General features: G+C 34.9%; 1 protein-coding gene across 1 annotated transcript; it reads right to left on the minus strand.

The window, feature by feature from the left end:
• Nucleotides 1-1,258: 1,258 nt before the first annotated feature.
• Nucleotides 1,259-9,814, minus strand: LOC108371020 (gamma-glutamyltranspeptidase 1). Its single transcript, XM_017626497.1, has 7 exons — nt 9,681-9,814; nt 9,316-9,480; nt 9,044-9,255; nt 7,026-7,422; nt 6,548-6,967; nt 4,056-4,296; nt 1,259-1,630 (listed from the first exon to the last, which is right to left on the minus strand). Exons 1-7 carry the CDS (start codon nt 9,779-9,781, stop codon nt 1,352-1,354), a joined length of 1,815 nt encoding a protein of 604 aa, XP_017481986.1. The 5' UTR covers nt 9,782-9,814; the 3' UTR covers nt 1,259-1,351.
• Between the last annotated feature and the right edge of the window lie 2,469 nt (nt 9,815-12,283).

Here is a 12,283-nt window from a genome sequence, read left to right on the forward strand (position 1 = left end):
AGGCGTTTCCTTAATTTTTATTTTGTTTTTCTTGGACCATGAGAAAGTATCTGTGAAGTGCAGAATGAAAGCGTATTGAACGAACAATTCAATCAGACAAATTTCAGAAGAACAGCCAAAAACTTCTCCGTTCCACAACAATGTTCGGTACTTGTATGTACGTATGTTTACTGGAGGGATTTACAAATCCAAACAAGAATAGAAGCCGTTCCCTTAAACTTTTCTGAAGAATAACATACATATGTATCGAATTCTGTTTATGCTCTATACCAGGGTTGTTGCGAATATTTGCATTCGCATTCGCTACCGCGGAGCTTCCGAATTAATTTTGACATTCGAATTCGCTTTCGCGTTCGCAAAAATCTATTCGGCTCTTTTGCGAATGCGAATATTGAAGAGACCGAAAATTACAGTTATTTTTTCACGAGTTAAACTTGAACTAGAATATGGTGCAAGTGCACTGACATACATATATCTAACCAGTCACAGAAGAAAGCATTAAAAATGAGATACAAAAACTAAAATCGAAAAACGCTGATGATGTGACAAATTCCGAAACAACCAAAAGAATGACAATGAAGAATTCTTTCGAAAAGAACGATGTTTAAAAAACGATTGTGCCATGATGCTAGATTGTGAAGATGAAAGTCAGGAGGATACATCCGACATTTGCAGCCCCGATGAAATTCTCAAAAAGTAATTATTGCACCGCAATAAAAATAAATAAATATGACTGAAAGTCCTCTCAACTGGTGCGGTGTCAATCGAAAAGAATTGACAATTTTGCCAATTTTCAAGTTTTTCAAGTTTGTCACCTCGACCGAGTAGTTATACAGAGGCGCAGGTTTGATTTACGACCCTTCGAAAGTTTTTATTAAGTACAATGTTCCAATTTTTAAATTCAAGTACTAAAAAAACATTCAGTCTTAGTTTAGTTTTCCCCGAACCGGTTCACTTTTCACTTTTGGTTTTCATGTACATATTTACTATGGACGGAATACAAATTTTCGGGTGAATTTTTTTGGCCAAAACTCAGGATAAGGCAGATTATTAAAAATTAGTAACCCTTCCATTTTTTATTTACCTAAATCACCTAATTTACCCATCCAAATTATTTCTTAATAATACATGACATCCGCATTCGCATTCGCATCCGTGGATGTTAGCTTTTACACATCCGCATTCGCATCCGCGGATGTCTAAAATTCCACATTCGCAACATCCCTACTCTATACGGTTAATATGAGAAAATTTAAATACTGGTTTAACATCTATCACTTACTTTATTAGTTTTTAGTGCGATACTTATACAAAGGGATGAACAAAAAGACATGTTCCATGCTTTGCAGGATTAAACACCCGAATAAACCACTTTCCAGCTGCCCACTCGCCGACGATCACAAGCTGGCTGGGGCTCATTAGTTTTAAGACCAATGGCTGTAAGCGCAGAATAGGCTTTATCTCCAGGTAAATAATTAAGCTCATGTCCCACTTTCAGCAGGTAGCTGTTAATGTGTTCTGGTACCTCGGCTTCTACGTCCACTTGCATAGGGGCCAATTGGTGATGCACACGTCCAGCGTCAATTGATTCTTGAATAGTATTGTTCAACATAAAATATCGTAGTATAGTCTGTAGAAAAATATAAATATTGTACGTATTGGAAATAGGATACATAAATACTACATGGCTTATGTTTAAATAATTGACTAACGGCACAGGCTGAACAGTAGTTGTCTTCCTTTAAACTCGTAAGAGCCTCGTAAAAGAACGGTCAAAATTTGTATGGAGCTCTATTTACGAGCCCCTCATAAAATTACGGGGCAAATTTGATGCGCAAACGACCTCGTAAACTTCAGTGTAGCCGAGGAGCCAAATTGTTATACTAAAATGTATNAAAAATATATATATATATCTCATGATCCGCTGATCGGATCTTAACCAGATTAGTATGGGACCACCTCTGAGACACTACCTTTCCGATGCAAAAAGAATTATCGAAATCTGTTGACGTGGTCCAAAGTTATGCGGTAACATACATAAAAAAAAAAAATATATATATATATATATATATATATATATATACATTCCGACGAACTGATAACCTCCTCCTTTTTTGGAAGTCGGTTAAAAATAATGAAAATAAATCAAAAAATATTAAGCAAATAAAATGATTGAATTTCATCCACTANGCTGGTTGGCATTTACGCAAATCACAAAATTGAATTTGATGGTTTGGAAGTTAAAAATTACAAAATGCGACTAATTAAACTTGTAAGAAATAAGTAGTTATTTGTTTAATCAATAAACTGTGTCAGTATAACACTTTGCGATGACTTTTCGTACGTTTTAAATTTTACACTTCTGTATGTAAACAAAAATTATATCAGCCGTTCGTCTAACTTGCAAGTTTCTGCAAATTTTCTGTTCGCGTACTATTTTGGATATTTCTCTCTTGTGAGCGAACAGATGACATTTCACCGGAATTTGGCAGTTGGTTGGTTTCTGTTGGAGATTTTAAACGAACGCACCTTATATTGACTTAGGTTTTTTGCAAATTTTCGGCATTTTTAATTGTATTTTAACCAAGAGTGATAGAGACAAGATGGCGGGATGTTATGGAAAATACAACGAAACAAAAATTGCTTCACAAAATCCTGGCTGATCTGTCAAATAGTCAATTTAGGCAATTATTTACTAAAAGCCTCGTAAACTTATGAGTTTTATACAGTTTTAGATTTTACGAGTTTAAGGGAATCCCCTAAGTAAGCAGAAGATGCATATCGACTCGCGTCACTGTTACTTTAACAGTGCTTTTTTTATTTAGCTCACGTATTATACTTGAAACTTAATAAGTTTTGTGCGAACCGGAATTAGCAAGCATTTGCAAGCTTCACTGCCAGCTGGCGTGCACGGTTGCATTTCGAGCATAATACGTTTTTTAAATTATTTCAGGTGGAAACCAAAACAGAACCTATACGTATATTTCTTGTTATTCTGACTTTCTTTAACAATTTCTTTGTGGAAGTCACTGTCGGATTTCCTATATCGGCAGTGGTGTCGCCTGCGTTCTGATTACGAATACAGCTTTTTCATCCGAGTACCTTTCAAATGTTTGGAATTGATTAAATTAATTTAATAAACAAATATTTACATACTTCTTTCATTAGTAAATCGCAACAAGATTGTTCATTTTTAAATTTAATGAAAATGAAAACTATTGAAATGTCAAAATTGTGCTCTCTCCTTGCAAGTTTTACTGGGTTTTTTGGTCGAACGAACACGATTTGGTAACAAGTGGTACCAACTTGTACAAGTTTTTTGCATAGAGAACACTCTTATTGCTACAATAGTTTTTCTTGTTTACAAATTATCCAGTAACTTGCCAGCAACTCTCCAGTAACCTAATTTGTGAGAATTCAAAAATTCTCTGAGATTTCCAAAAAGTACGCGAACGCAAATCCAGTAATAATTTGCAAATTTCATGAACAGCTGATAAATTGCTTGTTTATTCGCAGCAAATTCCTAATAAATCTATATATTTTATATTTAAATAGGTTTGTTGTTTGTCAATTTCAACAATAAAACCCATAAACAGTTTCCTTATTAGTTTAAATTGCATCCAGCAACATGCGATCAGCTGTTTTTCGCACTGGCAAATTCTTACAAGTAAAAATGTATCCAGTAGAAAACCATTAAAAACTTGCTACTTCAGCTGTCAAAACATGAAAATTCGTAAAACTTTTACTGGATTTTACTGAAAATGAGTAAACAAACACAACTAATGAACGCTTGGCAGCGAATGCTTTGGCCACTAATAAAATTAATATTTCGTATTGATTATTGCATTATAAACGCTATTTCTTGCCTGCATTCGTTTAAAAATGGAAAATATTCCACATAATTTTAATAATCACAATGGGCGAGATGTTAAATATTCTGCTCTGTTCCGGATTGTAAATTACGTCTGGCAAAGATATTTAAATTTGTACCGTGGCGTCTTTTGTATACTGTTGATTCTGTACTAACGGACATTAAAACTTGAAATTTATATTACCTGTGCAACTGAAGTTGTGATCCGAGATCCTCCAGCACCGCCAACCATCAATTTTACGTTGCCACTGTGGTCAAGAACTATGCTGGGGCATGTGGAACTCATCGGACGTTTCCCCGGTTTGATATAATTGGATGGCGACGAAGGAATACCGTAAGCATTTATTACTCCGGGAGTAGAGAAATCGTCCATTTCATCATTGAGTATTATACCGGTTTGGCGTGATCGAACTTTGGAGCCAAAGCTTATAAAATGGAAAAAAATAACCTTTGTTTTAACAGATTAAAATTTAAATCCATAAAATTATTCATGGTATTCATCTAATGAGGCCCGGTCGCAAGGGGTAATGGTAAGAAATATTTTAAGATCTCAAATATTTAAGATCTTTTTTCAGAGATAGTAGTCGAGAGATCTAGGTTTAATTTAAGACAGGAAGTCTCTATTACCATAAATAAGACTTTTTCGAATAGATCGGTCCCTGGCCCACTTAACGGAAAAAATGGAGCCTATATCCTAATCTAGGCAAAAGGCTACCAACGTACCAAATGCATTTTTTAACGTAGCTCGCCCCTGCTCCACCTATCGGAAAAATTAAAACTTTGTGCACTCCTTCTAAACACATTTCCAAAAGAGCAGCACCCATTCGAATTGGTTATGAAACATAGGTGAGAATTGTTCACAGTTGAATCATGCTTCCAATGAATTTCACAATTATCCGAAATTTTCCAAGCTTCCGTCGAAAAAAATTTAAATTTTTCGCGTTCTTCCGGATTTTTCCGAGTTTTCCACTTAGAATTTTCTATTTTTCCACTCGAATGCCATTCTAAAGGAATTGCACTCAAAATTTCATACGAAAAAATCATTCTGTCGTAAAAACCTTCTCCTGGCAATTACGAACAACCAAAAAAAATGTTAACCAAATCGGCCCAACCGTTCTCAATTGATGAATTACCATACATTTTTCACACCATTTTTATATATATATGTAGATTTAGATATGGGTGTGAGTCGAAAGAAATTTATGAAAGCTTTAGTTTGAAAATATTTTTAATTAGGCTGGCCACCTTTTCGAAAAAAAAACATATCGACCTAAAAGTATATGTATATGTATGGGCATTATACGAGAAGGTATTTTGTGTGATAATCATTCGTCAGCGTGCTTTTGAATTTCAAAAATGAGAGGTCTAATTAAAGACCCTAACCTGTAAATGTGCGATAAAGTTTTATTTTTTTACTTAAGATCTTTTTTTATCGGTAAAGGGTGATTTGAAATTTGATGAAATTTAAAACCTGCACTATGCGAAACCTCTCTTCACTAAAAAACGGCTACACGGATGTGGATGATCGCTTATAACTGTGACTAATATTTTGAATATTTTTTAGGGTTTTTAAGGTCAATTTTGGGCGTTTTAACGCCATGCGGGTTCACTAGTTAAATACAAAATGCTGATTACTCTAAATAAAACAATGATATTATTGGTTATTACGAATGACTTTACATAAACATAGCCTCAAATATTCAGAAGTCATTCTCGCACACATATTTATAGTATATTCACTACCATTTCCCGGACTAATTTTGACTATTTCTGACAAATTCGGACTCGTACTGGGCTCTATCATGGTCAAGAATCCATCAAAACTCGTTTCTGGTGTCAGTCTGAATGACTCATGGAAACACCGAAAAAATCATCAAGAAAAACAAAAAATAGCACACACTCCAAGGATGTGACGTACATAAATGCACGATATACTTGGCCCATTCCTTATATTTTCTGACTAAAATCTGAAAGTGTCAAAATGCAAGGGCATAGGAACAATGCGCTCACTAAAAGAGAACAGAAAAAAGTAAAGGAACACAAAAAAAAAAAATTTTTAGTCCAAAGATTGGCTATAACAAAACTAACGTCAAATAAAAATAGAAATGTATGTACAAAACACTATCTACTACTACTACTTATATCAATTATTTTTTTGCCTCCTTCCATTTTCAATTAATTTTTTTTTTTTTAGTTTTTCGATTATTTTCACCAGGAAACACTTCTATTCTGGTAGATAAGGAACCGTACTACATGGTAACTGGGGGAATTTGACAAAATAAACGACATAGGTGAGACACTCTTTCTCTTTATTTTAATTACCAGAATGGTTTACGGGATGATAAGTGGTGCTGGATTAAGTGCTATCAGGGGATTCTATAGTGGTTGGTCACTGCAGTTAGTCTATCAAAGCTTCCATGGCGAATAACTGTTGGATCCCCTGTGGCATTCCCGGTAAATCCATTGCCCCTACCTTATAGCGGAATCAAAGAAAGCTGTATGGACTAAATTCATATCCCGCTATTTTTTGTTCTTAAGAAAAAAATCAACACATTGGCGGCTTGGCAAAATCTTGGTGAGCAGCCTTGCTTCTTAAGTGGAAACACGCTTCCAAGTTGGCAGGTTGGTCCTGTATATAATCTTGCATTTAACTAATAGAAATATGTAAATACTCACTGGCTGTTTACTGTACTGGTTACCGCAATTGCGTCTCCATTCGGTGCTAGTACTGCAATATTTGCAGTTCCTTTGTCGTTTTCATTTGTAAAATTTGCACCGTAATAACCGAAATCTGTGTAGGTTCGATCGTCCGAGATAAGCTTACGGGTTTCGGCCGCAAAACTGGTGCTAAGCAAATTTTTATAGGTTTCTGCTACACCTGGCTCATAGTGTATATCTCCCAGAGAAGTTCGATGGCCGTATGCATGCTTGAAAGTCTCAACCAGCCGATGCCAAAATACTGTTTCATTTTCAGCATACATCGGTTCCATTACCTTAAGTATGAAAGCTAGCACAGCACCACTTGTTGGCAAAGGAGTGGTATACAAGGTGTAACCTTGTTCGAAATTTACTTTCACAGAGTCTTCCCACCGTACTCTAGGGAGAAGAATGTTGTGTAAACGCAGAAAACGTTACCAAACGTACATATACTTACTCGTAATTTTGCAAATCTGCCTCTGTTATAATTCCATCCATCTCCTGTATATCTTCTACGAGCTTTTTACCTATTATACCACCTCTGTAAATAGCCTCAGGACCCTCTTCGGCCACGATTTTCAGCGTTTCACCCAATTTGCGCCGATACATGATCTCATCTTCTTTATAAAGTTCCTTAGTTTCCGGATTAATAAATATTTCAGCCATTGAGGGTTCGTTGAGTATACGATCGGCATACAGGTTCAGCACGTTCGCCAAATATTTCGAAACTTTAATACCTTTGAAACACAGCTCAATGGTTGGTTCAAACAAGGACTTCCATGGCAATTTTCCATATTTTTCATGCAAACGCCAATATCCGTATATTTCACTTGGAACAGCAGCGGCGATGGCCCCTAAATCATAAAATAATAGTCCTATGCAAATAACCTGTACAAGTTGTTACCAAATCGCGTTCGTTTGGACAAAAAAGTTACAAGGAGAGGTCACAATTTTGGCATTTCATTTCGAGGGGAAGTAGTAAATCCGTAATGCGAAAATTTTTGCAGGATTGCGGCACACGGTTGCATTTTTGTCAACAATGATTTGAATAAAAACTGTCGTTAAATTTCAAAATGTTCAAACTTGTTTCGAATTAGTAATAAATTCAAGTGATTTGAGAGGTACTCGGCTGAAAAAGCTGCATTCGTAATCGGAACGCAGTCGAAATCACTGTCGATAGAGGAAATCCCACAGTGGTTACCACAAAGAAATTGAAGCGTATGTTGAAGAAAGTCGGAAGAGAGAGAAATATACTCAAAGGTTCTGTTTTGTTTTCCATTTAAAATAGTAGTTGCAATCACGTACCCGCTAATTATTGAAAGTTATCAAAAACTATCAGCTCTCCGCGTTCGCGTACGCAAAAAATTTGCAAAGTAGGGGAAATTGAGAGAGCAAAGTGACATTTCATTTTGCGGGCAAGCCGTTAGTTTCTGCTGGAAAAATTTTTGCCAACAGGAAAACAATATTACATAGTTACATCCCGAGCTAATAAAAGGAAGGTAAAAAAACAAATTCTATCAGCTGTTCATATAACTTGCAAGTTTCAGCAAATTTTCTGTTCGCGTACTATTCTGAATATTTTTCTCTTATGATGATAACATTTCGCCTGAATTTTGCTGTTGGATTTTTTTTACTGGAGATTTTAAACGAACGTACCTAATTTAAACAATGTATTATGTTCGAAATGCAACCGTGGATGCCAGCTGGCAGTGAAGCTTGCAAATTTCTTAAAAATCCTCTGCGCGATAAACTTGGTAAGTTTCTCTCTTTGGGAGAGTAAGATACCTTATTCTCTGAATTTTGTTGCTGGATAACTGCCTAACCAGAATGGTGAATAGGAATGCAAACGATGCATGGATATTTTTGAAACATCGATAATGGGGCACCGAAATTGCGCATATGGAAACTGTGTATTTAGACATTAGGTTTGTATAGTAACTTCTCCAGTAAAACATTNAACTTGCAAGAGAACAGTTGTTGCACTGCTTTGACAATCTGCTGTAAACATTTTACTATTTATAAATCAGTTTTAAACTCTTTGCTTTACACACAAGCACTTAAACAGTCTATACTAGATATTAATATTTTGATTTCCACTCATTTTACTTTTGTTTACGCGTAACCAATTCAACAAATTGTAGCTTTTGACACACATGCATTCTTCTTCTTCTGCTAGCTAATTTCTGCTAGTAAAAATTTCACTAGCAAGAATTTGCAGCTGCAAATTTTTTGGGTTATTATAAATTTTTCCAGTAAAAATTTGCAGGTTAGTACTGACTATTTTTTTTTTACTATATAAACCTAATATGAAGCTGTGGTTATGGTGTATTCTTTCTGATTTAGCTAGCGAAATAGCTTGTGGCTGTGGTACTACATTCTGTTTAGTCAGTAATTCTTGCTGGCTTTTCCAAACGAACACAACTAATTGCTCATTGCATTCATTCGATCGCAGAGCAATTCGCAAACAGGTATTACCTGTTATCTGCTTGTCAATGAACATATTCTGAACAGAGGAAGCCGGCGCAGTTTCCCGCGCTATCAGAGTCTCAATTTTGCTGGTATCTTTGGAGTATATTGTAGCGACAAACCCTCCACCCACTCCCATGCTATGCGGCAGCATAACGCCTTCACACAATAACGTAGCAATTGCGGCGTCTACAGCGGAACCACCATCGCTCAGCATTTTCCTAGATTAAACACATCTGAAATCGTGTTTAAATATTTTAAATCATAAAGCTACGACTTACCCTCCAATGACAGCGCAGCCATCACCATTCGATACCACGGCTCCATAACCCAGCTTTAATGGCTCATATTGTTTACTTCTCAAACCAAAAATCAAACTCAGTGTAATGCCAATAATGGCTATAGATAGAATTATCCAAATAATGACGTATTTTCTGCACCAATCACTGAAATATAAATTTTGAGTTGTGTCTTTATTCTTTTGGTCGTGCAAATTTTTTGTCGAATGGAACAGTTGAAATTTGGAAAAAACACAAACAATTTTACAATTGAAAATAGAATGTATGTATGTAAGTTTGCTGATTTGACTCCAACTGTCAAAACATGTACAGATGATTTTATTTTTTTTTCAAACACTTTGGTAAACCTTCTGTCCTTTCCATCAGTCAGCAATGGCGATTTTGTTTGAATCGCTTCAAAATTGCGCCACGGCGTCCGGGAAACATAGAATGTCGCACTCCTACACATATGTATATGTATCTAACTCCGAACGACACTTAATCCACCCAGCCGGCACGGATTCAAAAAACACAGTTCAAAAAGTTGTATCAAGGCGAATTTATATAAGGGGGTGTCATGATACAAAAAAGAAGCTAATTTCAATAAACAACTTTTGACGGATAATAAAATTTTCTGAAGTTTCATAAATTGTGAGTATTATCAACGGTCTTGCCACTTTGATGATATTAAAACAATAAATCGGAGTATTTTCTTTTCCACATTTATACCAATGTAATAACATTTCAAATCAAAAACCATTATCAGTGCTTGGTACTTTTTTTACTTAAGCGGTCCGCACCTTTTTTTTTATTAAAGATATTTAAAACGTAAACTGTAAAAGGAGACTTTATCGTAATTGTTCTTTTCATTTTGTAATTAAAACCACGCGCGCATTATTCTGTTATTTTTTTTTTTTTTTCTTATTTTGAATGCAATCTGGCGATTTAAAAATTGAATTCTAAAGAATGTTCTTCGGCAATGAAACCTTTTTATATTTTGGTTCAAATTTACTTTTAAATTTCTCATCAGATTTTGCAAAAAATTAGACTTTGTGATAAGCGCATCATCATTAAATTTCAAACATTTTTAATTAATGCAAAACACCTTAAATCGGCTTGAACAGACCGTCCTCTGATAAACAACTAACACGATCGTCGTTTAAAGTACAAAACCGTGTATCAACAAAATGCACAACTGCGTATGTGAGGTTGCATAAATTATTTTGTAGAGAGTAAAAGCACTCATATTTCAAAATGGTTCTCTTTTTTACAAAGAAATCGCATTTCAGGACGAATGGATAAGGCTGGAGCCAATAGCTTGTGTGAGAAAAATGTCAGTTACGCGGTTTTGCACTTTAAGCGACGATATGTAAGTATATACTTTCTTCATGCGTTCTGAAACCTAGTCGTCAAACCCATTTTCGAAATCATATAGCCGGCATAATTTTCGAGTCCATCATATTCCACACTTTTGTATGTACTGATAAAATCTTCTGCTTAAAAAAAAATATTTCTTCTATTGATCAGCTAGCATGAATTTGATGAAATGCCATAATTTTATAAAAAGTCAAATGGTTAACAACAACAACGAATGTCATTAAATGAAACTACCTTCTATTTTATATCAGCCTTCTTTTTTTGTATCATGGATGATTTAAATCAAGGCGAATTTATATAAGGTGGTGTTACTAGCTCAGCTGATTTTGTGTATGTGTTTCGCCGCACGGCTTCTGATATCAAATTGAAAAATTTTGTTTGAATTTCTACACACACTCTTACAGATTTTGACAGTTTATGCCGCCAAAGCAAAAACAAAATACATGTAAATTTTTGTTTTTGTACTCCTGCTATCACCTTATATTAATTCGCCTTGATTTACAGCAGATTTTGAAAAAAGATTTGCCGATTTGTAATTATTTATATGTACGATTGCAAACTTCAAAAACCCTTTTCTATCTAAAATAATTGAGGATGAATTTACAAATCCGAAATACTCCTTTTTAAGAAAAGTGAAGAAGAATTGGTGTTTTTGGAATGAAAAGAAGATAAGGCACTGGAAATGCAACAAAAAGCTTTGCCATTGCTTGAATTCCGGCAACAAGTACCAGATTAAAAATATCCGCTGTAGAATACAGCTGCATGGCGTATATTTTCAATTTTTGGTACAACGTATTACTGTGAGTCTTTGTACCCTACAATGAAATTCTTAAAGTCACAATACCGTTCACAATTGATTAACCAACATTTAATAGAACTGTTACGAACGGCTTTAACTGACTGATTTTGAAAATTTGGCCAGGGATCTGTGAATTTTCTTTAATATCTATCTTACGTGCATTAGAATAATAATGAAATTAATGTTTTCCATTTCTGGTAATAATTTTATTTAAAACAAAAATTGTTGTTTTTGTTGTTTTTTGCGGCTCTTTGTAGAATTTAGAATTTACATGTGGCTCTTTTCGGCCTCGACCTTGCCCACCCCCCTGCCTTAGTATATCAATGTGTGTGTTAACACCAGACTGATAAAAGTGCAACCTATTCTCCTTGTGGTGGTTGGAAATCGATTATATATTTGTATGTACCGGTACTTAGCTCTTACACGTTTAGCATCTTCACTGCTGCCGGAACAAAAATGCCTTGGTTATGATAAAACTTTCTGTTCACAATTTATTAAAGTATATTTTTGGGTAATTGTACGTTAGATACGATACTATTGAGAATAAATTAAAAAGTAACTAATATTTGTAGTTTGTATGTGTATTTATATCAGGTGACTTCGATAAAAAAAATAGCTGATTAAAATATGGAGCCTTTAATTTGGCCGACTTGTCTGGAATTCATTAAGAGACATAAGGTTATCTTTGGATATCTGTATATACAAATACAAATACAGTGAACTCGCGAAAACTCGAACACACGATAACTCGAACGTTCGGACACTTGGAACAAAGTTTTTATTTTATTTCCTATG

Source organism: Rhagoletis zephyria, unplaced genomic scaffold (genome assembly GCF_001687245.7).
Source record: "Rhagoletis zephyria isolate East Lansing unplaced genomic scaffold, Rhagoletis_zephyria_1.1 Rzeph_scaffold_04651, whole genome shotgun sequence".
NCBI lineage: Eukaryota > Metazoa > Arthropoda > Insecta > Diptera > Tephritidae > Rhagoletis > Rhagoletis zephyria.